Source organism: Halichondria panicea, chromosome 5 (assembly GCF_963675165.1).
Source record: "Halichondria panicea chromosome 5, odHalPani1.1, whole genome shotgun sequence".
Taxonomy (NCBI): Eukaryota; Metazoa; Porifera; class Demospongiae; order Suberitida; family Halichondriidae; genus Halichondria; species Halichondria panicea.
In genome coordinates, this window is record NC_087381.1 from 4,104,501 (window position 1) to 4,129,943 (window position 25,443).

Consider the following 25,443-nt stretch of genomic DNA (forward strand, 5'->3'; position numbering starts at 1 on the left):
ATAATGAATGATAATGAATGAGAATAAACATCATGGATATATACTTTTTATGATTGGTGTCTGACATGAGATGATAATGAGAAAAAAACACTTGTGATACAGAGAGTATTATGAAAAACAGCCAGTATGCAGCACTTCATGTCAGACCAAAGCCTCCATGATAGATGAACCCAACGTCCATTGCCTTGGCAAAATCCTTATAGTGACATTGTAGTAACGAGTGGGAAGAGTCAGAGTCAGGTGCAAAGCACAAGTAGAAGCAGTGGGAAAAGGATTGTCATCATTAAAGTTTAGAACAGGACAGTTTTCCCATCCCATTGGAGGTTCTTCTGCCCCGGTTCTTCTGCCCCGGTGAAGAAATTTATGATCGTTCTGATCGTGACTTTACCTGAGTAAAATAATAAATAATTATTAACAAAAGCACCACGGGAGGCTAGGTCTACACACGAAACCAGCTATTGTTGCATTTTGACCTCACGTATGATATAACACTGTGGGTAAGTAGTGACCTTTGGAACCTATATCCTCCAACCAAAACTGCAAACATGCAGGTTAATGGCCTTTTGTAGGCAACTTGGTGTGTTGGCCCCTTGTCCTTTGTTCTCAGCCAGCCTTTAGGGAATATAACTAGAATTGGACCAATAAACTGCCTGTGGCACAAATTGCCGCCACGTAGTAACTAGCATGAAAACCCCATTTGCTGCTAAAAATCAGACACCACAAACAGAACTAGGGTTTACCTTCACATTCTTCTTCAGCTTCAGCTTCATGTTGTCCTATAAACAAATGTCATTATACTGTTACTGTACATAAACATTAGAACGTACCCATTCACAGTTTTGCAAATATCGCAAAAAATGCATATATGTAGCTTCTTCTCTTTCACGAGCTGAAGATCCTTGTTCAGAGAACTTGATATCTTTCAACATTCCACGAATGTAATCTGGATAAAATTAAGCAATTACGACACAAGTTAACAAAATACATGTTACAATCTTCTTGTCATGTTAATGCATTTTTAATTGCAACACTGCACCTGCTGTAATATCCTTTTGGCCAACACAAAAGAATGGCTTTAGAAGTGTAGCATGCTGCTTGATTGAATTCAACACACCCAATGCTTTCAGGCCTTCCATAATTATACTGATCTATCTCTGCTTTGGACTGTAGCAATGTATGATGTAGAAACAGTGCCTTCACAATAACAGCACGATCGTCCAGTGAAATGCTGGATGTTGGTTTTACAAAGCCACAAGAACTCAACAGATCAAACTGCTCTCCAGCTAATTTCCTAACATCATCAACGGTGGTAGCATCAGTAATCTGCAGAACACAAGTATAAAAATATAGCAGGAAATTTTGTGGGGTGCAAAATTGTGCAAAATTCATGTTTTAAAACTGGGGATAAACTCCCACGCAAAGCTATTGGTGGGTGTGGTTTCTGGCATTTAACGCGAATCTTCTATTGAAGCGAACATTTCAAGCATATACTACCTTCTGTGCCATTTCCTTCACAGAGTACTCCTTGCACTAAAGCCCACTAAAGCCGTAGCACCAAGTTTCCCCAACTTTAGAAACACGTCAGTCTGGTAAATAAAATAAACTAAAATACATGTACATAATTAATTATACGTGAAATTGTCACCTGCAAGGGTCGTGGTTAAAAGAACCACAGTCCATGTAACACTTGGACATGGCTTTTGGTAGCATGCTAAGAAATTCTCTTTTTATCGTCTAGTCCACATTCACCCAGGAAGCTCACCTAGCACACATGAATTCATAATCACATTACGCAAAGAGTCACATTACGCAAAGAGTTAGAAGTCAATACCTCAATCTTCTTTGTTGGAGAATACTGCATTGAATCCATCTGCATCAGTACATCATCCAGAAAATGTGGCCTCCTAACGACAAATGTGAACATTTCATCAGATTGGAGATTGGTTTGGGCAGGCCTGATGATGTCTACTATTGATTAATTGACAAGACACAAACAAATTTCAGACCTGGGTGGACAATCCTCTCGGCTCTTTTCTAAAACATATTGAACAAGATCTTAAATCCTATAACCGCTTTATGGGACTTACTGGTCGGAGTTCTATCAAACACTGTGGATACAAAAATGTACACAAGTGCATACATGTATGTTACCTAAATTCTTGTGGTCCTCAGCATCAGTAGGTCTGTCTGCAGGTGAGCTATAATAAAAAATATTAACACATTTTCATACACATTAAATTTTTCATACACTTTTCAGCCAACTTTTCTTCTTTGATTTCATTCATTGGTAACTTATGTTTGACACTCTTGAAGAACACTTCGACTACTTCCTCTCTAAAATTGAGTATGGTGACAACTACAACGAACAATTCCTTTGTAGTGGTCGTACGAATATTTTGGCACTGGAGATCAACTAACTTGAGATCAGGACATGAGGAGTGTACCCTTCAGATGGCATGTCTATCAGTATCAGCTCTTTCTCACCCTTGCCATTTAGCCTCAAAAGTTCATACCCACCCCCATCTACAAGTCTTGGGAAATTCTCCAGCAATGCAAAGTGTAGCATCCCCATACAGGAACATTTCTAAGTGCTTTTCACCAAGGCCAGCTAATTGCAGCATAGATCGCATTGGTTGGTCTGGCAGACACCTACATTATTTTATAACAGCATAGTACCAAGGGCGTATGAAGAGAAGAGGGCATGCAACTCACAACGTATATTGATGAGTCAGCAGGATATGCAGCCATGATTTAGCCAATTGCCCACTAGGCACAAATTCTTTACACAAATTCTTTACACAAATTCTTTACACATAAGCCCCGCCCATTTGTAATAGGATAGATTGTAGTTGCATGCCCTCTTCTCTTCATACGCCCTTTACAGTACGTCATACGTCATAGCCATTTTTTTACTCACCTCTGAGTTGTACTGGCAAGGCAAACAAACGTGTGCTTGTACATCTTCAACTTCTTTTTTTTCGAAACTCCTGTAGCAGTACTCTTAGGACCTGGTGCACGGACCCTTCACTGCCACTCCAATTGAAGAGTCTAGCCATTTCACGAGATGTTCCAGCTCCACCAGATCCACTAGCACCTGCATGGTTAGCGTTAAGTACACCTCTTTGAGGGCGTGAGTTGGCTGTGCCAGGAATTCCACCTGCATCTTGGCTAGTTGGCTAGTTGGGCGGATATCTTCGCGTGAGTTGGAAGTGACCTCGACACTGGTGCCAGTGGAGCTTGATCCAGCCGCAAGTCTATCTACAGCCCTCAAAAGTAGGTTTGTTGTCTGCAAAACTTGCTGCCTCAGATTCTCAGAGTTGGACTCTTCCATAGATATAGTATAGTGATAGTATATTGGTATATTGACTCTTGTCGACACGATATGAGCAAGACTAGAGCTAGCTAGAGCTACTGACCATGTGGCCTAGGATTGCGCATGCGCAGAACTGCGATATAGTTGACCTTTAAACCATTGGCATTGAACAACATGCAATGCCATGAAAACACACCTCGTCAAAAAATACACCTCTCAAATAAACATATCTCATTAAAAAAATAGAATAGATTACACCTCTCGTGCAAAATGCACATCTTAATAAAAATAGACCACTCAAAAATATACACCTCTCGGGCAAAAATGTACCTCCTAATAAAAAATAGACCATTCAAAAAATACACCTCTCAGACCTCTCAGTGAAAAGCAGCTATTTTGGCGGGAATCACCTCCCATATTGAAGGAGCTGCCTTTCGAGAGCCAAGTTTGGATATGTCCAAGCTGTCATCCACCAGCTGGAAAGTTATCCGTGATTAACTGAATAATGCCAAACTTTCTGAATAATGCCATAACTATTACAGTATACTATTATTATCTATTTAGCATAATAATTATGTTAATATGTTTGATTTGTGGATATGTTTGATTGTGGCATTATAATTATGGTAAACATTATATATTACCGACAGAGAACTCTGATACTGATACTGACAGAGCACATGATCCGATTCACATTTTAGTGGCCAATAGCTGGCTTTCTATGATTAACTAGTATAGTATTAGGTTAGTATTAAATAAACTTCATACGGGTTGGCACAGTACAGTGCAGTGTTGCTAGTTGCTAGACTGGAAACCACGCCCATAGTATAAATCACATAGTATAAATCAGCCGCCGCCTGGGGGTGCAACACATGCATTTTTTGTTCTTAATATTCGATCTACCCAAATCAATCCATAAGTGGAGGTGCAACGATCTTTTTTTTTGGTTCTTTTTGTTCAGGAACGAACAACCAGTTGAAAAAAAACCATGCTTACTACTACCAACTCTGCGATCTGCTGATTTTATTATCTGGAGAGAAAGTGAATTAATTGGTGGTAATTCGAATTGAACAAGATTTAACGTTTTTAGAGGAAGCGCTTTTTGGAGGAAGCGCTGCACAAAGCAAAAGAATTCTTTAAGTACTTCCTGAGCTACTGGCTAGATGCAATCTACACGCTCGTGGTTGTTTCCTCTACAATATTGTTATTGTAAAAATGAAAAAGATGGTCTTTTTATTTCAGGTTTCATGTAGAATGCAGTGGCGGATCCAGAGGTGGTTCGTACGAACTACCCTTCCACTAAGTTGATACTTTATATTTAATACACCTGGCTAGCTAGCTAGCTAGCTTACTGTACTGTCGTGACAATAGGGTACAAAGTTCTCTCTGCATAATGTGAGGGTGGGGCTGGTACTCTCTCTCTGCATAATATGAGGGTGGGGCTGGCTATATTGACTCACAGCCACATGGTCACAGTGATAATGGAGCCTGGCCATGAATCCTAACAAAAGGCTAGATTGCAACCCTCCATTGACTCCTGGTTTAAGAAGAGTAAAGTTTCAGGTGAGGTAAAGTTTCAGGTGAGGGAGAGTTCATGGCACTGCATACTGAATGATAGACACTGTATAGATTAATTATAATTGCTATAATGACTAATATAATAATCTAGATGATGCGTCAAGTCTACAGCCAGTCTCCTCTTTAAGAGAACCACCAGCCACCATCGTCTCCTCCAGTCATCAACGTCTCTCCTCCAGTCACAACCATCTCTCCTCCAGTCAGAACTATCTCTCCACTGGAACCACCAGCCACCTCCATCACCCCTCCGTGTTCATCGAAGCAAGCAACGAGATCTTCCGCTGAGGATCAGCCAATGGACATTGGTGCTCTCCTGAAAGAGAAGAAAGTGCAATCACTATCCCAGAGCATGAGAATGGCTTGCCTTGGAGAATGGCTTGCCTTGTGTTCTTTCCGATATTATATAATTGTTTTTGTTGAAGGGGAATGTGGTTAATGTGGTTAATTAATGGGCGTGGCATGTAAAAGGGGGCGTGGTCAGCCCAAAAATTTCGGCGCTATGCGCCGAGTGACACTTCTTGTCCGCGCTTTGCGCGGCCAAGAAGTAAGAACCCCCCTTCCCTAAATCCTAACCCTAACCCTGAAAATGCCGTCAACGAGAAACAGTGAGAAAGTGAACAGTGAGAAAGAGTGAACAGACTTTTTTAATTATTTTATGAAAGATTATTTTATGAAAGATTATTTCATAGTGAGCGTGCATGTATAGACGATTACATAACTAAAAAAAATAGGAACTACCACAATTGTTGTCTACTGCCTGTTTTTTTGTCGCACATCATCATTCAGTGTTGACGAGAGAATAGAGTACTTCTGTCGTATCGCTCCGATTACTCTTTCAACATGAATTCGAACGCGTGCCAGTTGTCTACCAGTATCGACTTCCTGTTGTGAGAGTTGTTTTTTTGTCTTTTGTAAAGGCTGGCATCTTATCCCACTGCATCTTGCACGGTAAACCCCAAACTTAAATCAAGGTAATTCAAAAGACCACACTTTTCTGTGAGACACTCTCGGCTCTTGTAAATTACATTTAATTTTATTAGGAATATGAATTGCCCGTAAAGAACGGGCTATGGTAAGAAGGAAAGACCATCGTCAGTAAATTATTGCAGTAAATTGCAGGCTCGTAAAATCAGTTTGTGTACTCACGCTCACAGCAGCCCTCTCTTCTTCAACAACTCTTCTGCAGCTCTCTCGTCGCTATCTCTTCTTCAGCAGCTCTCTCTTCTTGTGCAAGTCTTTCTTCTTCAGCAACTCTTTCTTTTTCTGCAACTCTCTTTTCTTCTGCAACTTTCTCTTCTCTCTTTTCTTCTTCTATCCTCTCAGCTTTTTCCTGTACCTTCTTACAATTTTCCTTCTTAACCCTTTAACCGTCGGATTCTTAATTAACAGTGAAGTGAAATGTCTGTAAATTCTCTATCGGGTTTCCAGAGCAATAAAATGCCTAGCAACCATATACCAATAGAATGCCCATACAACAAGGAATAAAATGGTGCAACATGTGTTGCCATAACGACCACGGTTATTACGCTCACCCGTTTTTATCATTTTAAATGCTCGGCCAGTGGTGAGATAAAATCCAAAAAATTTCTTTTATGGATCAGCCTATCATATGGTATAAAGGCTTGACTAAGCTTGATTTTCACATCATATGAATGTAACAGTGCTAAGATATATCAATTTGAAGTACAATACGTACATGTAATACTATATCGGTGAACGATCTATGAAATTTACAAGCTCACATAAAGACTGTTCATTACTGCTAATTCTATTTTAGCTATACTATACTTACTACTGATATTCTAGCTATACTATACTACTTGCCAGAGTCACACAGTGAGCCCTCTCCTGGTCTTTCACCGTCCTGGTCCATAGCTCTAGCGTCTAGGTCCATGTCATGCATGTCCTCAGTCCCAGACAGTTCATCAGCGTCTGGCATAAAGCTGGTAGCCTTTGGGAGGTATCCTACTATCCTCTCTCCTTCATAGGCACTGTCATCACCAGAGGAGACATCGCCATTGCTGTCCTCAAGCTGTTCAAGCACATCGGCACAAGTAAAATAAACTTCGTGCGGTAAGATGCTAATGAAATTTTAATATAGCAACGTGGCTTGGAAAATTCTAGACTAAATTGCACGTGATTCTACAGCTCTTCCTCTATACAGGGATGTGCGTAGTTCGAGCTACTTCCTAAGTATCGCAGAATTAGAATTTCGCAAAAAAAGTCACTATTGCGGGCCACGATCGTGGCCCGTGACGGTTAAAGGGTTAATAAAGTTTTTCTGTTTTGATACTTGTTTTTTTCCTGGTTGGACTGTCAGTATACTGGAAAACTCCTTGGAGAGAGGATCCTGACCTGTAGTGAAGTGATCAGAGCATAAAAAACTGTGTTGATTGGGCAATCTAGATCTACAGGAAATGAAAGGCTTGATCCAACCAATAGCGCAGCAGCTCTTCACCATAGCTCAAAAGTTTACACTTTTTAGCCTACGTTTCTATGGTGCTTTTACCACTCAAAATGGCGGCCGCGTACGTAGCAAAACGTAACCATGCCCCCTCTAAATTTTGTGCATAACCGTACCTAGCTAGCTAGCTATGAATCAGCCGCACCTTTGGTGTCCAAAGGTGCGGCTGATTCATGACTGTAGCTAGCTAGCTAGTTGTACGTACATCATCAGTACATAGTATTAAAAGCGCAGAGGTCGAGTCAGCAAATGCGCAGTTGCAACATACTTGATCAGGAGCCGTGGCTATGAGGTGCCGTTTGTGTCAAAACTATGTAAAAGTGAGACATATATATATGTCCATGGGTATTTATAAATGTCCATGGATATTTATAAATGTCCATGGATATTATAAATACCCGTAGACATTTATAAATGTCCACAGGTATTTATAAATACCCATAGACATTTATATATGTCCATGGGTATTTATATATGTCCATGGGTATATATAAATGTCCATGGGTATTTATAAATGTCCATGGGTATATATAAATGTCCATGGGTATTTATATATGTCCATGGGTATTTATAAATGTCCATGGGTATATATAAATGTCCATGGGTATTTATAAATGTCCATGGGTATTTATAAATGTCCATGGGTATTTATTATATGTCCATGGGTATTTATAAATGTCCATGTGTATTTATAAATGTCAATGGGTATTTATAAATGTCCATGGGTATTTATAAATACCCGTAGACATTTATAAATGTCCACAGGTACTTATAAATACCCATAGACATTTATATATGTCCATGGGTATTTATATATGTCAATGGGTATTTATAAATGTCAATGGGTATTTATAAATGTCAGTGGAGGATGTGTGCTTTTCAGGGTGTGGTTTTGTGTGGTTTTGTTACATTACAAGTGGTAGTCACATGATAACCTGCCACATGGTCCACAAGAATGGCTGAAGGTGTGAATGTTGGAGTGTTGTCTAGTGCCCTGGCTGTTTCAATTCAGCAAGCAGTTAGCAGTGGTCAGTTACAGTTACCTCAAGTGCCAACAAGTGGTGCCAACCAGAGTCCCATTAGTGACAGGTCAGTGACAGACTCTAGCAGAAAGTTTACCATACCGGCGGTATTACCATTACCCTATGGTAAACACCACGTACTTCAGTTTCCATAATTATACACGGGCAAGTCCCTTGTCACATAAGACGAGGTTCCACTGTGCTATATCTGTATGAACAATAATTCTGATACATAACTGTCTATGTGTATATACAGGTCTGATCGTCCAGGAAGGCCGAGGTCCACTGTTACCATTGACGAAATACTGGAAATACGATCACTTCATTACAAATGGAATAAAATTGCGTCTATCTTGGGAATATCAAGAGCAACTTTGTACAGACGATTAGAAGAAAATGGAAGATCCTCACAGGATGGGTCGATGTTGGATGATAATGAGCTAGATGATGTGATCAGTGGTATAAAAAGAGATCACCCGAATGATGGGGAACGACTTGTCTGCGGCCACTTAAGAGCAAGGGGATTAAAAGTTCCTCGGCAAGCTGTCAGGGATTCCATTCATCGAACGGATCACGAAAATGTCATTGCGCGTCGCTGTACTGTTGTTAGACGCCGTGTGTACAGTGCCCCTCACCCAAATTATGTGTGGCACATTGATGGCCATCATAAACTTATAAGGTGGCGTTTTGTGATCCATGGTTCAATTGACGGCTTCTCCCGCACTATCATTTATGTGGCATGCACCGACAACAATCGTTCAGAAACTGTTCTCCAGCTCTTCACTGACAGTATCAGGCACTATGGTGTCCCTAACCATGTGAGATCAGATCACGGTGGAGAAAATGTAGAGGTATGGCGGTACATGATTGCTGCACACAATAATGATTACAGTTGTGTAATCACCGGGAGTTCTGTGCACAATGAAAGAATTGAGAGACTCTGGCGTGACGTTCATAGATGTGTTGGTTCCGTGTTTTCCCAAATCTTCCGATCTTTGGAAAGTGATGGACTTCTTGACCCCTTAAATGAAGTGGATCTTTACTGTTTGCATCTGATATTCCTGCCAAGAATAAACAAATGTATTTCAGGTTTCGTAGATAGTTGGAATCATCATCCTTTATCTACTGAAGGCAATCGACCAACTTTTTTTGAAGGTATGCTGCAAACAAGCGAGCAAGAACTTGGTACTACAGCTAATGTGGACACTTCTGATGTTGAAGGAGAACGTGTATCAGTGCCAAGAATTAAGTTTATACCATGCTCAATTTTAAAACAAAGTTTCCAAACTATAAATCCCCTTGAAGAAGCAGAAGATAATGGTAGAGGACTCTTTGTCGACGTACTTCATACTACAGGACAGCATCTTAATGCTACTTGCTCACAATGTATTTGGATGTAATATTCAATTATTATAATTATGATAAGAATGAATGAAAGAATGAATAAATAAATGAAAAAGGAATGAATAATGTGATGATGAATGAATGAATGAACACAATGAAGTAATACAGCAGCTAAAATGTCAAAGTTGGAACTGTTATATACTAACTACGGACCACCACCAAAACCAGCAGAATCCAAAACGCTCATATCCATTTTTTTCTTAAACATCTCATATGGCAGCTCGTCAAAAGATCTTGGAAAGGTGATGCTTACGTCACATGTTGAAGTCTTAGGGAGAATCTTTTCATTTGTGAAGTGGACACTAGGGATACAAGGAAACCCAGCTGCTGGAAGCCTCCTAGAGCCAGAGATAAATTGTAGAATGTCACCAATCGACACACCTGATTCATCACCATCTGTGTTGGGATAAATGCTGTAATGTGTAACTGACAAACGATAAATGCTTAGTATGTACATATATACAGTGCTGTATAAATGTGTGTAACTGACCAGAGCAATCCATGACATAGTTGCTCCACATGAGGTAAACAGCCTCCTCTGACTTTCTTTTGTTGCTTCCTCTTTCCGAGTAGCTAGCCACAAACCAGTCTAAGAGGTCACCACCATCAACATCAAACGCAATTGAGGTGGCAAGGAACGAATGCATGTCATCAGGGTATTGGACCATCAAAATTTCCAGCTGGAGGGTCTCCCTCAATCCCTTCCTTAACTGTTGCAGCTCAGCAAGAGGGAGGAAATACACAAAATGGAGCCACACTGTCTTCAGGATCTCCTCCTTATCTGAGATCTGCAGCGAGCTGGTTGGTTTCTGGTAGCCACACTCAAAGCGAAGCTCAAGGTGCTCATCAGTGAATGACCTGAGTTCCTCAACATTCACAATAGTTAGCATCTGTAGAAATGTAGTAAAAACAGGCACAGGCACACACACGTACACACGCAACCTTCTCAAGATTCTGCCAAACTTCGAAGTCAGGTATATCTTGAAGGTCTGGAGAACTCCTCACTTCATCAAACACAATATAGTCTGCAACAGCACGGCTGAAGCACACTGGGGGTGGCCCACCTTGTACTAAGCTGGTTGCAACGATCTTTCCAGTGATGTAGAACTTATTTTCAGCTAAGGCATGAACATTGTGCACTGGTACAGCATTCTCAGGCCAGCCTGTGAAAAGGCCACTCTTGTCAAAGAGCTCCCTCATGAGTACACTGAACAGCTCTCGCCTGGGACCTCCATCATCCACTGAAATCTCCCCAATGAAGGTCACCTTCAACATCTTTGAGGTGTGAAAGGAAGGTTTGGCGAAAGCACACAATGCATCTTGTACAATGTGACTACGGCGTACACATATCCGTTGTCGATCTTCCTCATCAGCTGCACCAGTTAGTACTCTCAACTGATGTTGGAGAACTACGTGCTTGGATACAATTGGATTTGTTTTGCGAACCCCCCTAGAAGATAATAAATGAAACACGGTCATGTTTCAAATTTAGTCAATACCTTTCTTCCAAATCACGTTGAGGTGCAAGAGAAAACTCCACTTTGGGAAGCTCATCGTCAGTGCCGCTACCTGACATATCGTCGGGAGACTCTTGTGTCAAATCGATAAGGCTTCTGTAAACATCGTAAGACCTAGACAGAAAAATAAGTGTTATCATGCATGCAGCATGCACAACATAAAGTAATACCTGTGTGCACTTTCTTCCTTAGTAATGCTAAATTATTGTGGGCTGATGCATGATCAAATGCTGCCTATATCTGAAACTTTCATGGGTCTGTACACTACATTTGTACCTTTGACTGGAAGTGTGCTGACTTTGATTGGCAGGGACTTGAGGTGACTGTGACTGTCCACTGCTAGCTGCTTGCTGAATTGCAACAGCCAGGGCACTAGACAACACTCCAACATTCACACTTATTGAGCCTTCAGCCATTGTTGTGACCATGTGGCAGGTTATGTAACAGTCATGTGACTATCACTTGTAATGTAACAAAACCACACCCTGAAAAGCACACATCCTCCACTGACATTTATAAATACCCATGGACATTTATATATACCCATGGACATTTATAAATACCCATGGACATTTATAAATACCCATTGACATTTATAAATACACATGGACATTTATAAATACCCATGGACATTTATAAATACCCATTGACATTTATAAATACACATGGACATTTATAAATACCCATGGACATATAATAAATACCCATGGACATTTATATATACCCATGGACATTTATATATACCCATGGACATTTATATATACCCATGGACATTTATATATACCCATGGACATTTATAAATACCCATGGACATTTATAAATGTCTACGGGTATTTATAAATACCCGTGGATATATATAAATACCCATGGACATTTATAAATACCCATGGACATATGTGACAGGCTCTGGGAAAACAGACCAATTGGAGCAGATATTGGTATTGAGCAATAGCCAGATTTATAGACTACAGTGTATAATCTCATAATTTTTTTTCTTGGATTATAGTTATCTACAGTCTTTATACTACCTCTCTGCAAAATCTGATGCTCTGAATCCAACTCTTTCCACCAAAGCGCTTTGTCTAAGCAGCCACCATTACCTTACTTTTCCCAATTTAGCAATCTTTGAGTGGGCGTTTCTCAATACTGCTGTTTTACAACTTCGAGTTTCCAACGCGCATAACTCAGGCATGGAACGAGATATGTGCAAACTAAGCACATCAATACGTAGGCAATTCTTTGCTCTATCATCTGGTATATAGATCGCAAAAATTATAGCTTGCGCCAATTGGTCTGTTTTCCCAGAGCCTGTCACATATATATATGTCTCACTTTTACATAGTTTTGACACAAACGGCACCTCATACGTGGCTACTAAATGTTTCATTTTGCTGGCTACAATTCAAGAGGGGCCAGATAATTTAGTTTGTCATCAAAAGTTGCCATGAGTTACTGTAATAATTTTTTTGGCTGCCACGTACTAGAGTCGAAGTTCACTAAGGCTACTATTTGAGAGCGGCTACGAGGCTACTATTTACAAGAGCGGCCTCTGATCGAGCATATACGGTAATTATTAATGTGCATGCTGTATTAATGTGCATGCTGCAACAAGCTGTTTAATAACTACGAAGTCTGGAGCAGACTTTTTTCAGCCAGTTCCAAGGAAGCAAGGTAGGGAAGATTAGAACTGACCAATCCCTGACCAACGAGTTTTTTGTATAGAGTTTTTTGTATTAACAGTCGGAGTCTGTATCGGGTTTCCAGAGCGCCCATACAACAACGAATAAAATGGTGCAACATGTGTTGCCATAACAACCACGGTTATTACACTCACCCGTTTTTATCATTTAAATGCTCGGCCAGCAGTGAGATAAAATCCAAAAATTTTTTTTTATGGATCAGCCTATCATAATGGTATAAAGGCTTGACTAAGCTTGATTTTCACATGTAACAGTGCTAAGATATATCAATTTGAACTACAATACAATTTGAAGTACAATACGTACATGTATTACTATATCGGTGAACGATCTATGAGTCTATGAGCTCACATAAAGACTGTTCATTACTACTTATACTACTGATACTACTGATATTCTAGCTATACTATACTACTCAACTACCAGAGTCATAGTGTCCTGGTCCATAGTGCTAGCGTCTAGGTCCATGTCATGCATGTCCTCAGTCCCTGCATGTCCTCAGTCCCAGACAGTTCATCAGCGTCTGGCATAAATTTGGGCCTCTCCTTCATAGGCACTGTCATCACCAGAGGAGACATCAGCTGTTCAAGCACAAGTAGCCATAGCTATAAACTTTGTGCGGTAAGATGCTAATGAAATTTTAACATAGCAACGTGGCTTGGAAATTTCTAGACACGTGCTCTTCCTGCTACTTCCTAAGTATCGCAGAATTAGAATTTCGCAAAAAAAGTCACTATTGGCGGGTACGATCGTGGCCCGTGGCATAATGTAGTCTGGATAGCTTCAGTATGGTATGCTTAGTCTAGTTAGTACACAAGTGGACATCATGAGCCACCATTGAACCCTGTGTAGGTGAAGAAAACATTTCCCGGGAAAAGAGCGTCTGCCGATACGAGAAGTTTCTGCTGATCCTGATTGAACCATGTCACCGTGAGAACATTGAGAACACTTATTTAGTGTCTTTAGTTACCTCATGCCTTCCAATAAATACAATAATATTGTTTATGTTCATAATTGTGAAATGTGTAAAAAAATCGTTAATTAGTGGGGGTGGTCAGTTGCTAGGTAACGATGATGATGTCATTGTACCCCCAGGGTATGGGCTACCTGTAGGAAATAGTTGCAAGTGATTACAATGCATGCTTCATGAGATATGTATTTTTAAAGAAAAATGTGTATTTATTCTGTATTTTGTTTTTTTAATTAAAGCCGGGAAAGAACCGCATTCATGGAATCAGCCTAGCAAATAACAATTGTTAACACTTATGTACACAAACAATATTGTATGATGTTACGAAGTGACTTCAGAATGTTCTCACGGTGACATGGCTCACTCAGGACCGGATCTGCAGAAACTTGTATTTGAGGTTCTATCGGCAGACGCCGGGAAATATTTTCTTCACCTACACACAGTTTAATGGTGGCTCATGATGTCCACTGTACTAACTAGCCTAAACAAACGACTACTCAATAGTGACTTACCAGGTTCAGGAAGATGGTCCACCTCAAGTGCCTCTCTGAAAGGAAGCTTCCTACCTAGCTATGATCCCAGTCACTGTCCTCTCGTGCCATATTCTCACTCTCTAGCTTCCCTAGAACCTCCCTGAGGGTAGCAATTATAAAACGGTTACTTTTCTTCGACGATTCTGATCGAACCGTACCTCGAAGCAAAATATTAAAAATACCACGTGGAAGAGCAGCTCAATGCGCATGTGCTGGTACCTGCAGCGTGCGCATAGCTCACACAGTGTGCACAATGATTTTTTGAGGCACAATGATTTTTTGAAATCGGCGGAGGAAAGGGTACAATTTGGAGGTTTTGTGCTTAAAACACATTAGTCTAGCTGCTCTAATCTTTAGTAAGTGTTCACTTTTTAGTGCAGTAGTTAGTTCAAAGCGGCACTACTGTTAGCGCCTAACAGTGGGATCAGCTAAAGGTGAGATTTTCTAAATAAAGTACTTTTTAAGCTTAATATTTTGCATGTAAAGGCTAATAACTTACTTTTCATTGATCCCACTGTTAGGCGCTAACGGTAGTGCCTGCATATAGCTTTGAACTAACTACTGCAATAAAAAGTAAACTAAGGTTTGACGCTCCGGAATTTGAGCTAAAGATTAAAGCAGCAGAGCTTCGTTTTCGCTGAATCAACAATAATTGCTGGTCCCAGTCCTTAATGTACCTGAGTAGGATACCGGCTACCAGCTTTATGCCAGACGCTGATGAACTGTCTGACATGCATGACATGGACCTAGACGAGGACGGTGAAAGACCAAGGAGAGGGCTCACTGTGTGACTCTGGCAAGTAGTATAGTATAGCTAGAATATCAGTATAGTATAGCTAAAATAGAATTAGCAGTAATGAACAGTCTTTATGGTGAGCTTGTAAATTTCATAGATCGTTCACCGATATAGTACTTCAAATTGATATATCTTAGCACTGTTAATCAAGCCTTTATACCATATGATAGGCTGATCCATAAAAAAATTTTTTGGGATTTTCTTGCCGAGCATTTAAAATGACATTTAAAATGATAAAAACGGGGCATTCTACTGGTATATGGTTGCTAGGCATTTTATTGCTCTGGAAACCCGATAGAGAATTTACAGACATTTCACTTCACTGTTAATTAAGAATCCGACGGTTAAAGGGTTAAAGATAAGTACAAAGGTATACGAATGATGGTGTGATAATTATAATTATTATTTAGATGATGAGGATAATGAAACCTTGGCTTTTTGTCTGCTTGTAAAAATGATGACGAAAACAATGACGAAAAACAGTAACATAATAGTATATGTGTATCAATGAAAGTGCTATAATTAATTATTTATGCTTCGTTACTGAAGACGATGCCATTAAACGGCGAGCAAGTATGACTTCACCAGCATTTGGAGAGAGCACATATTTGGAGAGAGCACATACCACATACCACATACCATATTTTTGCGGAGGGTATCAATCTTTGTGAGTGCTCAGTGCTCCACCTTCACAAAAGCGTTATGCAGCGTTATGCTTGTGGTTTTCGATACACTACGTATTCAACCTGGAATAGAGCAAGTCTCTAAAAGACATAGGTCTTGTTTTTGCAAGAGTTACGAACTCCTGCAAAACAAAAACAAAAAAAAACAGCCACCTACCTCACTACCAGCAGCGATATTTTGAAGTACATGATTTTGAAGTACATGATTTAGCTACGCATACCCACCCTGTAACGTATTTGATTGGATGTATTGTGTAAGTGTTTCCGTCCTGTTGTTATACGTAGTTGTCGTTGCTATAATTTCTTGTATTGATGAATTTATGATTTGTTTAACCCTTTAACCCACGATTGTGGCCCGCAATAGTGACTTTTTTTGCGAAATTCTAATTCTGCGATACTTAAGTAGAAAAGTAGCTCGAACTACGCACATCCCTGTATAGAGGAAGAGCTGTAGAATCACGTGCAATTTAGTCCAAGCCATGTTGCTAGCCACGTTGCTATGTTAAAATCTATGTTAAAATTTCATTAGCATCTTACCGCACGAAGTTTATAGCTATGGCTAGATTGTTTACTTGTGCTTGAGGACAGCAATGGCGATGTCTCCTCTGGTGATGACAGTGCCTATGAAGGAGAGGGGATGGGATACCGCTACCAGCTGCCAATGCTGATGAACGGTCTGGGACTGAGGACATGCATGACATGGACCCTACACGCTAGCGCTATGGATGAAAGACCAGGAGAGGGTTCACTGTGTGACTCTGGCAAGTAGCATAGTACTAGAATCTTTATGTGAGCTTGTAAATTTCATAGATCGTTCACCGATTCAGTGTATGAGTTTTGCATGTCAAGCTGTCTTATTTTAGCGACTGTATACTGTGATATGGTATACTGTGATTTTACCTGTGGTGTCCATTGCATCACTGTCTTCTTAGTGAAATACTCATCTAGGACACTCGAGAGAGAGATCGAGAGAGAGAGAGAGAGAGAGAGAGAGAGAGAGAGTAGGAGTAGTGTAGTAGATCATTTATAGCTTCCCTTGCTTCCCTTGCACTCGTATGTGTCGCAATGCGTGAATGTGCATTATAATTTTGTTAGCTAAGTAACGGATGTAAATTCTACCGCAAGGGTCCTCGTAGGGCGGAAAAATTGTTTACGTGGCAACATTTTTTTAGAAAAAGTGAACAATAGTGACAGTTTTCTGACGGCTCTTCGGCTCTTCGTCTGTAGATACATATAAGCTATTAAAACGTTATTGATCAATTAACACCATGAGTCATGAATACGCCTATAACGGTCTCTTTTCTCAGATTGCACCAAGCCATCTGAGACATTATTCTGGCATGTAATCCAACAGTTTCTGTTCGACATATCAATGTGCTTAGTTGTATCTTTTTGATCTGATACCGCATATACTGTACTGGGGGATGTACTGGGGGACAAGGTTCACCTTATTGCTCAGTGTACACATGCAATGCTTCACTAGGTCGTTTATAATCGGTTCTCACTCTACAAAGTAAAAAGTAACCTCTAACGCGAGCACATCTAGCTTTCAAACTCATCTTGCCACACAAATTATCACCAACTGTAGCATAGGCTAGCTGCTGTAGCCTTTTGTGTATTTCAAAAGCAAATGTTTCCAAGCTGGTTGCTTGAAATACTTGGTGCCAGTTGCTCAGCCTATGCTGATACTTACGCACAGTTGTGCAATAGTCTGCTAGTCTGCTACTCTGAGCAACTCTCCAAGTGGTGTCTACTCACTAACTTGACCAGGCGTGACTTACAACTAGCTCTAGCATTTCAAACTCATCTTGCCACAATGAACCAGATTTGTACAATTGTGCGTAATAGTCACCAAAGACAATCCAGTCCGCCAACCATGAAGAAGTCAGCAAAAACATCTGCACCCAGTAGAACTTGCCAGGTACGCCAAAACAGCTAGTTTTAACCGGCAAATTGCTAATTGCTGTGATTTCTGTCTCTCTGACGCTTTAAAACTGGCAGAGACGAAGAGTTTGAGCGAGTTTGAGCGACTACTTACGCACGGTAGTTAGATAGAGGGGTTGACAGTACATTTGCTGAGTTACTGTATTACCGATGACCGATTACAGTGATGTTGATGAGCATATCCAATTGTTGTCCCCCAGTATAACGCGGTAAGCAATGACTGGTCAAACTAATAATATCCTCATTATCCTCATTATCCGAACAGAGTAGTTACATGGTGTGCTGTGGTGCCAGAGTTACATACAGTTAACTAATGTAGATGTCTTGGTAAAATTTAATGGTGCTAGAGTGAAATGGTGTGTGGTGCTAGAGTGAAGTTAGACACGATGGTTGTAAATATGAAAGGCAAGAGCCTGGTAAACTTGACCAGGCTGAAAAAGCCCAACTGATCCCACTTTTTCTGACCTATGTTATTTTCTGACCTATGTTATGTCTGTCTGTCACCTACCCTTTGCCGACGAGATTTTCATAATAGCAACCACCCTGCTATTATCTACACAAAAAAGTGCTATTGCACACTTACTACATGCTAGACACTCTGCTGTTATAGACACCGCTATTATTTTTATATTGCTTTTTCTTAGCTATTTCTTGATTTATAGACACCGCTATTATTTTCTTGATTTCTTTCTTGATTTATAATACCACCGCTATTTATTATAACCATTGCTATTATTGCTATTTCTTGATTTATATAGACACCGCTATTTTCTTGATTTATATACCATTATAGACACAAAATATACCGTTACAGACACCGCTATTTCTTGATTTATATATTTATATACCATTATGGACACCGCTATTATTGCTAGATTTATAATTATACCAAGACACCGCTATTTCTTGATTATTAATTTTTATATACCACACTTGATTTATATACCATTATATAGATACCATTATATAGATACCGCTATTTCGTCATAATTATTGCTATAATATTTATTATTAACCCTTTAACCGTCACAGGCCACGATCGTGGCCCGAAATAGTGACCATTTTTTGCGAAATTCTCTACGCACAGCTGTAGAATCACGTGCAATTTAGTCTAGAAGCAGCATCTTACCGCACGAAGCTATGGCTGGATGTGCCGATGTGCTTGAGGACAGTAATGGAGATTTCTCCTCTGGTGATGACAGTGCCTATGAAGGAGAGGGGATAGTAGGATACCTCCCAAAGGCTACCAGCTTTATACCAGACGCTGATGAACTGTCTGGGACTGAGGACATGCATGACATGGACCTAGACACTAGCAGGACGGTGAAAGACCAGGACAGGGCTCAGTATAGTATAGCTAGAATATCAGTAGTGTAAGTATAGTCTAGCTAAAATAGAATTAGCAGTAATGAACAGTCTTTATGTGAGCTTGTAAATTTCATAGATCGTTCACCGATATAGTAATACATGTACGTATTGTACTTCAAATTGATATATCTTAGCACTGTTACATTCATATGATGTGAAAATCAATAGGCTGATCCATAAAAATTGGATCACCGCTGGCCGAGCATTTAAAATGACAAAAACGGGTGACCGTGGTTGTTATGGCAACACCATTTTATTCCTTGTTGTATGGGCTGCTAGGCATTTTATTGCTCTGGAAACCGGATAGAGAATTTACAGACATTTCACTTCACTGTTAATTAAGAATATGATGTAAGAATATAATGTATACCATGTAAAAACATACACTATAAAATTAATATTCTCAAGATGGTTTCACCAAGAATAGAAGTAATAATAGATACTATAATTATACAGACAGGTATATAATTATATACTCTGCGCACTTAAGGCCCGGGTCCAGATTTTAACACCAAAATTTACACTATGTTCATACTGCTGTATTATTTGCAATATGCAGCATACATCAAAATGATCCAAAATGAAGCTCAATGTTTTCTTTTTCCTAATTAGCTTAATTCAATTATGCTAATTAGTCCCATAAATGATGATGCATAAATGATGATGACGTCATGCCACTTTCAGAAAGAGAAGTGCAAATACGGCGTTGAAGATGCCAAGATCAAGCTTCAAAAACAAGGCTAGATGAACATCTCATAGCTAGGTACTAGTATCCTTGATGGGAAGAGTAGGAGTTATTGTATTCTTGAGATACACAAAATAGCCTACCTCTAGGGTGGCTGTCAGAGCTAAAGACTTTTACTTCCCATCAAGGAACCATCAAGGAAACATAATCATAACAACATAATCTATCTTTTGAGGGCCTAATTTGAGGGCCTAAACAGCTACTCTTACCTTGTTTAAGTCCGCCGTATTTGTTGCCAAAGACAATCTATAATAGTTCTAGCAGCTAGCTAAGCAAATACATTGACCTTATGACGTCATGTGCAATGAATAACATTAATAAACATTATGAATCTCATTAACACTACATGATCTACATGATCTACATAAAATATAGGCAATGAATAAAATTAATCTTATCAGTGCCTGACCCAGGCCTTAGCTGCCCAGAGTAGATAACAAATAAGTATGATAACTATGACATAATGACTACAGTACTGTTATAGTTGGCCAAAGTTAGGGGGAGCTGAGAGTCTCTAACTTCACTGCCTTCAACCAATTCGTTGACCATGGCAGCATCGTTTAGAATTTCTTGCGGTAACTCGCCGAGATCGTTGAAGGACTTCCTTCGTTTACTCGTCAATCAGCATAAGAAATTCTTCTCTTCGCATTTTCTACGGGATGCCTGTTTTTGCTGCTTTTGCTGCTGCTTGCAGAAGAACTAGAAGGCATGAGTGATGGCTTAAGCGCTGTCCACATATCTTTCGTCAAATGAACTCGTCGCACACACGGCGTGCACACCCCCACACACACCCCCACACACACAAACACGGCGTGCACACACAACACACCACACGGCCTGCACACCCCCTCCCAACACACACACACAGGGCGTGCCACCACACAACCACACATGCACACATGCACACACACAAACACAAACACTGCGTGCACACCCTCACACAGTGCACACCCTCACACACACACACACACAACATACCACACACACACACATACCACACACACACGCACACACACGGCACCACTGCACCCCCCCCACCCACCCACCCACACACACACAACACCCACACAACACCCACACACACACAAACACACCACACACACACACAAACACGGCGTGCACACCCCTACACACATACCACACACATACGGCTTGCACGGCCTGCACACCCCCTCCACACAACACACACAACACACCACACACACCACACCACACCACACGGCCACACACTAGTGCACACCACACACACACGGCTTACACACGGCTTACACACACACAACACACACACACACAAACACGGCGTTTGTATCACGCGGTTTTAATAGACTTTGGTAAAGCTATTGAGAAAGAGTCTGATCATTTGTATACCCTAAATGATCGAGAAAGATCTACCACATATAGCGAGGGCAAAGCATATACAGCGACACTCTTAGGCAATTGCTAGCAAATCTTAATAGCACTAATTGAGAAGTGTCGCACACCTCGCACACCTCGATTCCACAGTCGTCCCAACTCAGAAGATTGTACTCAAAGTAGTCCAGGGAGACTGATCGACGCTCGATCAAAGTGCTACATAAAAATCTGAATTCATCTGGCAGACGAGGAGTACCTATCTGAAAAGGGGCTAATCTTAAGCGGTTGTAATTTGCCTTTGTTGCGTTCAATATGCGTTCAATATAATTATGTGACAGGCTCTGGGAAAACAGCGGTATTGAGCAATAGCCAGATTTATTGTATAATCTCATAAATTTTTTTCTTGGCTTTATAGTTATCTACAGTCTTTCTACTACATCTCTGCAAAATCTGATGCAACTCTTTCCAACAAAGCGCTTTGCCACCATTACCTTACTTCCACCATTACCTTACTTTTTTCCAATCTTTGAGTGGGCGTTTCTCAATACTGCTGTTTTACAACTTCGAGTTTCCAACGTGCTGCAAATGACCACGCTAAAAGTTAATGAAATATGGCACAAGTATATACATTATATAGGGTTTACCAGATAGCTTAATTCCAAGAGCTCGAACAAAACATGCATTAGGCCTAAAGCTACATGACTACATGAAAACCATCAATTTTATATGAAGAGTCCAGTCCTTCAACCATTGTGCAGTGATGACTCTCAGATGAAACTTCTCAGGTGTATTAAGGCACGGTCGTATCAAGAAACTCTCTTTATTTTAATGCCGATGTTTTACATGATTTTTACATTTTATAATTAATTTGTCAGGTGACTATCATGTGACTGAAATACAAGGTCTTAAATTTCAATGCCTTGGGAACTATCCACATTCATTCACTATTCACTATTGAATGTTACACTATAAATTGTACCTACCCAGCTAGTGACTAGTATGCGGTAAGAAAGTATCCAAATGTCACCTCTTCTTACCCGTGTCGACTGTACACCGTTCTAGCACGGGCATCCCTAAATACTAAGCTACCACCAGGAGAAATAAATGGGGTCAAAGGTTAAATGACGTCAATGCAAACTATATTGGGTTCAAGCATTTTCTTTTCAAGATTCACAAGCTCAAAATTCACAAGCTTCATCCCAACATTCAACATCCCAGCATTCAACATCCCAGCATTCAATATTCATTCATCTCAACTTAAACGGGTATAAAAGGGGAGGGGCCCGGCCAACGCGTTTAATTTTTTCTCTGTGAGCGCTAAGAAAGTCACTTCATAGCTGCCTTGTACAGCAGGCGTATAGATGGCACGTGCGTTGAGTTAAAAATGGCAACTACTTCTTCGAGAAAGCGTGTCTTGACATTCATTTTCTGGACCAAGTGGAGATTTCCAGCAGAGGCATCAGAGAGCTATTGACACCGGACCTCCTCTAGATAACTTGAGCTTAATCAACACTCTGTTTGATTCTGTTGAAAAACACTCCATCTCTGGCTCTCTCATCCCCACCCCCCCTGTTATTAGTGATTGCTCAGCTGTGAAATCTTTCATGAGTAATAGTGGTAAGTGAACAACGCATCGTGTACAAAGACAGAAGATCAGTTGTTCTTCATCACTGAGAAGCACTGCTTCGACTCTAAGAAATACACTGTATATTTTATAGAAAGGGTCTTCCATTGTCGGCAACAGAAACGGACGTGTTCGAGTTCCCGTGTATTTGCAGGCCAGTGAACAATAGTATCTTTGTGTGCGCAGGTGTGCGCAGGTGTGTGCGCAGGATGGTTCATGGATTTACCATCCCAATATACCAACTTCACTCAGTTTTGTCGATTAGGAAACGTTGGGCATGGGCACAGTTACATTCGACAAGTGCTAATACTTGTATTTTCCGTAGTGTACCAAAAGCTGGATAGGGCTGCACAAGCAAGTATGATGTCTGCTGTGTATGATGTGATGCAACACCCAGAATATATCGCCAAAGGGGGAGAGGTGTGTTATTGTATAAACTATGTGTGCCATTGCTCATCTTTGATATAGTGGGTCACCAATGCGTACCTGTACCTTGCTTGTCTGGAAGGTAATGTAATGTGTCTTATTCATACGTATTTTGAGTGAGTTTTCGCAGTACCAAGAAGATACTTGGTATCACAACTCTTTTCCGGCTCTACTGCTCAGACAAGGGATGTACCAAGCTTGTTCTCCCTCAAGCTCAAGTGCAAAACAAAACAGAGGTTAGTTATAAAACTTTATGTTTGTTATTACTTGAGCGTACAACGTAGTAGCCCATGACATGCAGGCACAGGTGTCCAAATATGTGAATGAATTGGGGCTCATAAATTCGGTAAGATCAGTGTATAAATTATTATGCTGTAGTACATGTATGTAAATGTGTATAATTCTGGTGTGTAGGTACAAAAAATGTGGCAAAGGAATTGAGGAAGGTTACCCAAGGCCTAGTTAGGGAGAAGAGCGTAAGTTAAATACTTATACACGTAATTATAATTATAGGGAAGAGTATCAAGATTCACGGTCAATGAAGAATTGTGAGGCCTCAACTGCAGGATTTGATACTTAACATTCCAAATCACTATAATGATATAATTATGCGCAACGAGTTCATGTACATGAATTTGTGTAGGGAGAACGCACCAATTGCCACACAACTTCGTCTTGCCACATGACGAGCTACACCCCCAGCAAAGACAAGCTAACTTGTAGTAAGGCTTTGATCAAGATCATACATCTACCGAAACGCCCAATACTTTTGCAGAGTAAGTATTATGATTGTACATGTACGTACACTATGTCAGTATTGTGGTCATTGTTTTGTATTCAGTGTCGAGTCCTTCAATCACCAGATGCTAACATACCTATCTAAACGTATTCACTTTTCGACGAAGGCATTTTTAATGCGAATGAATTTGGCCGTCCTGGACTGGGTAAGTACAACATTTTTTTACCCTGTACTGTACTTGTACTGTTACTTCATATCCTTGTGTCATTATAGAATGAGAATGTGAATCGTAGTATGAAAAAGGTCCGAGATCGCACTGCAATGAGGACAAGGTATGTAAGACTTTACACTGTATACTTTTATTTACGTACATTTTTTGACGAGAGTGACTATGTGACGAGAGTGACTATGAAGAGGACAGCTCAGATAATTATTGAAGATGGATAATTATTGAAGATGGGGTTATGCCTCCCGATTATTCAGACTCATCACGATTTTGATGATAATTAATTCTGAGTTTACACGTACATAATTATACATGTACTTCACTACTACATGATAGCCTCGAACGTTGACCGATAGTCCCGATAGGTGCCGTCATGACCTCGACCTAATCTCCTACAATGTGTGAAAGGTACAGTGTAATTATGTAATTGCCAATATACGAGTTCACGTACTCCCGCCTATCTTGTATCGCGCTCAAGGTATTCGTCGTCTACCCACACTCGTAAGTCACTCATAAGTCACTCAGTAACCGCCTATGTCTCATTGGCAGCCTTCTGGACGCAACTGAGTGACACACGGTGCACACAGGCAATTGGCAGTGATTCATGCCACGGACCTCTGGGTTGTGTCGGTATCCACGAGGGTGGCCAGAGAAGTTATTAATTGTTGAATATCACGGTTGATCTTGCTGTGACTCCCGAGTCTGGGGTTTCTGAGTCGTCAGTAGTAATTCAACCTCAACTGGAACTGGACAGAACAATTTGCTGGCTGATTGTCACAAAAGAACTCGCGGAGTCTCCTAACAAATTTGTCAGGAAGAACTTCTTCGCTGCCTTTTGTATTGTTTTACTCACTGTAATATCTCTCGTTCCATCGCTACTTGAACTCCATGAACTCCATTTGTAAAAAAACTTTTTGTTTATCCTAAAATATATATGCCCCTGCCATAGGTATTTTTTTTATATGTGTAAGTGTAAGTTAATCTATGTTGCGTATGTTGTGCGTTTGTGCGTATGTAGGTGAGCAAAGAGAGTTTGAA

The 25,443-nt window shown here is 40.4% G+C and overlaps 2 protein-coding genes and 3 long non-coding RNA genes across 6 annotated transcripts; 3 read left to right on the forward strand and 2 right to left on the reverse strand.

Moving 5' to 3' along the window:
* Nucleotides 1-6: 6 nt before the first annotated feature.
* Nucleotides 7-4,621, reverse strand: LOC135336260 (uncharacterized). The gene is made up of 9 exons (XR_010394812.1): nt 2,918-4,621; nt 2,249-2,649; nt 2,152-2,198; nt 1,832-1,904; nt 1,646-1,762; nt 1,037-1,323; nt 828-943; nt 741-776; nt 7-388 (listed from the first exon to the last, which is right to left on the reverse strand). It is a non-coding gene; the product is annotated as an uncharacterized LOC135336260 (long non-coding RNA).
* A 3,636-nt stretch (nt 4,622-8,257) lies between these two features.
* LOC135336369 (uncharacterized) lies at nt 8,258-9,777 on the forward strand. Its single transcript, XM_064532132.1, has 2 exons — nt 8,258-8,444; nt 8,634-9,777. The coding sequence occupies exons 1-2, from the start codon at nt 8,311-8,313 to the stop codon at nt 9,775-9,777; spliced, it is 1,278 nt and encodes a 425-aa protein (XP_064388202.1). The 5' UTR covers nt 8,258-8,310.
* On the reverse strand, nt 9,765-11,860 carry LOC135336250 (G2/M phase-specific E3 ubiquitin-protein ligase-like). Its single transcript, XM_064532007.1, has 5 exons — nt 11,575-11,860; nt 11,281-11,412; nt 10,724-11,231; nt 10,272-10,671; nt 9,765-10,177 (listed from the first exon to the last, which is right to left on the reverse strand). Exons 1-5 carry the CDS (start codon nt 11,724-11,726, stop codon nt 9,927-9,929), a joined length of 1,443 nt encoding a protein of 480 aa, XP_064388077.1. The 5' UTR covers nt 11,727-11,860; the 3' UTR covers nt 9,765-9,926.
* Nucleotides 11,861-21,857: 9,997 nt separating this feature from the next.
* On the forward strand, nt 21,858-24,272 carry LOC135336262 (uncharacterized). Its single transcript, XR_010394814.1, has 6 exons — nt 21,858-23,434; nt 23,483-23,522; nt 23,571-23,676; nt 23,742-23,786; nt 23,855-23,916; nt 24,084-24,272. It is a non-coding gene; the product is annotated as an uncharacterized LOC135336262 (long non-coding RNA).
* A 3-nt stretch (nt 24,273-24,275) lies between these two features.
* On the forward strand, nt 24,276-25,443 carry LOC135336259 (uncharacterized). Of its 2 annotated transcripts, XR_010394811.1 has the most exons (4): nt 24,276-24,384; nt 24,453-24,813; nt 24,884-24,906; nt 24,955-25,443. It is a non-coding gene; the product is annotated as an uncharacterized LOC135336259 (long non-coding RNA). The 2 variants fall into 2 exon arrangements; XR_010394810.1 differs by having other exon boundaries at nt 24,884-25,443.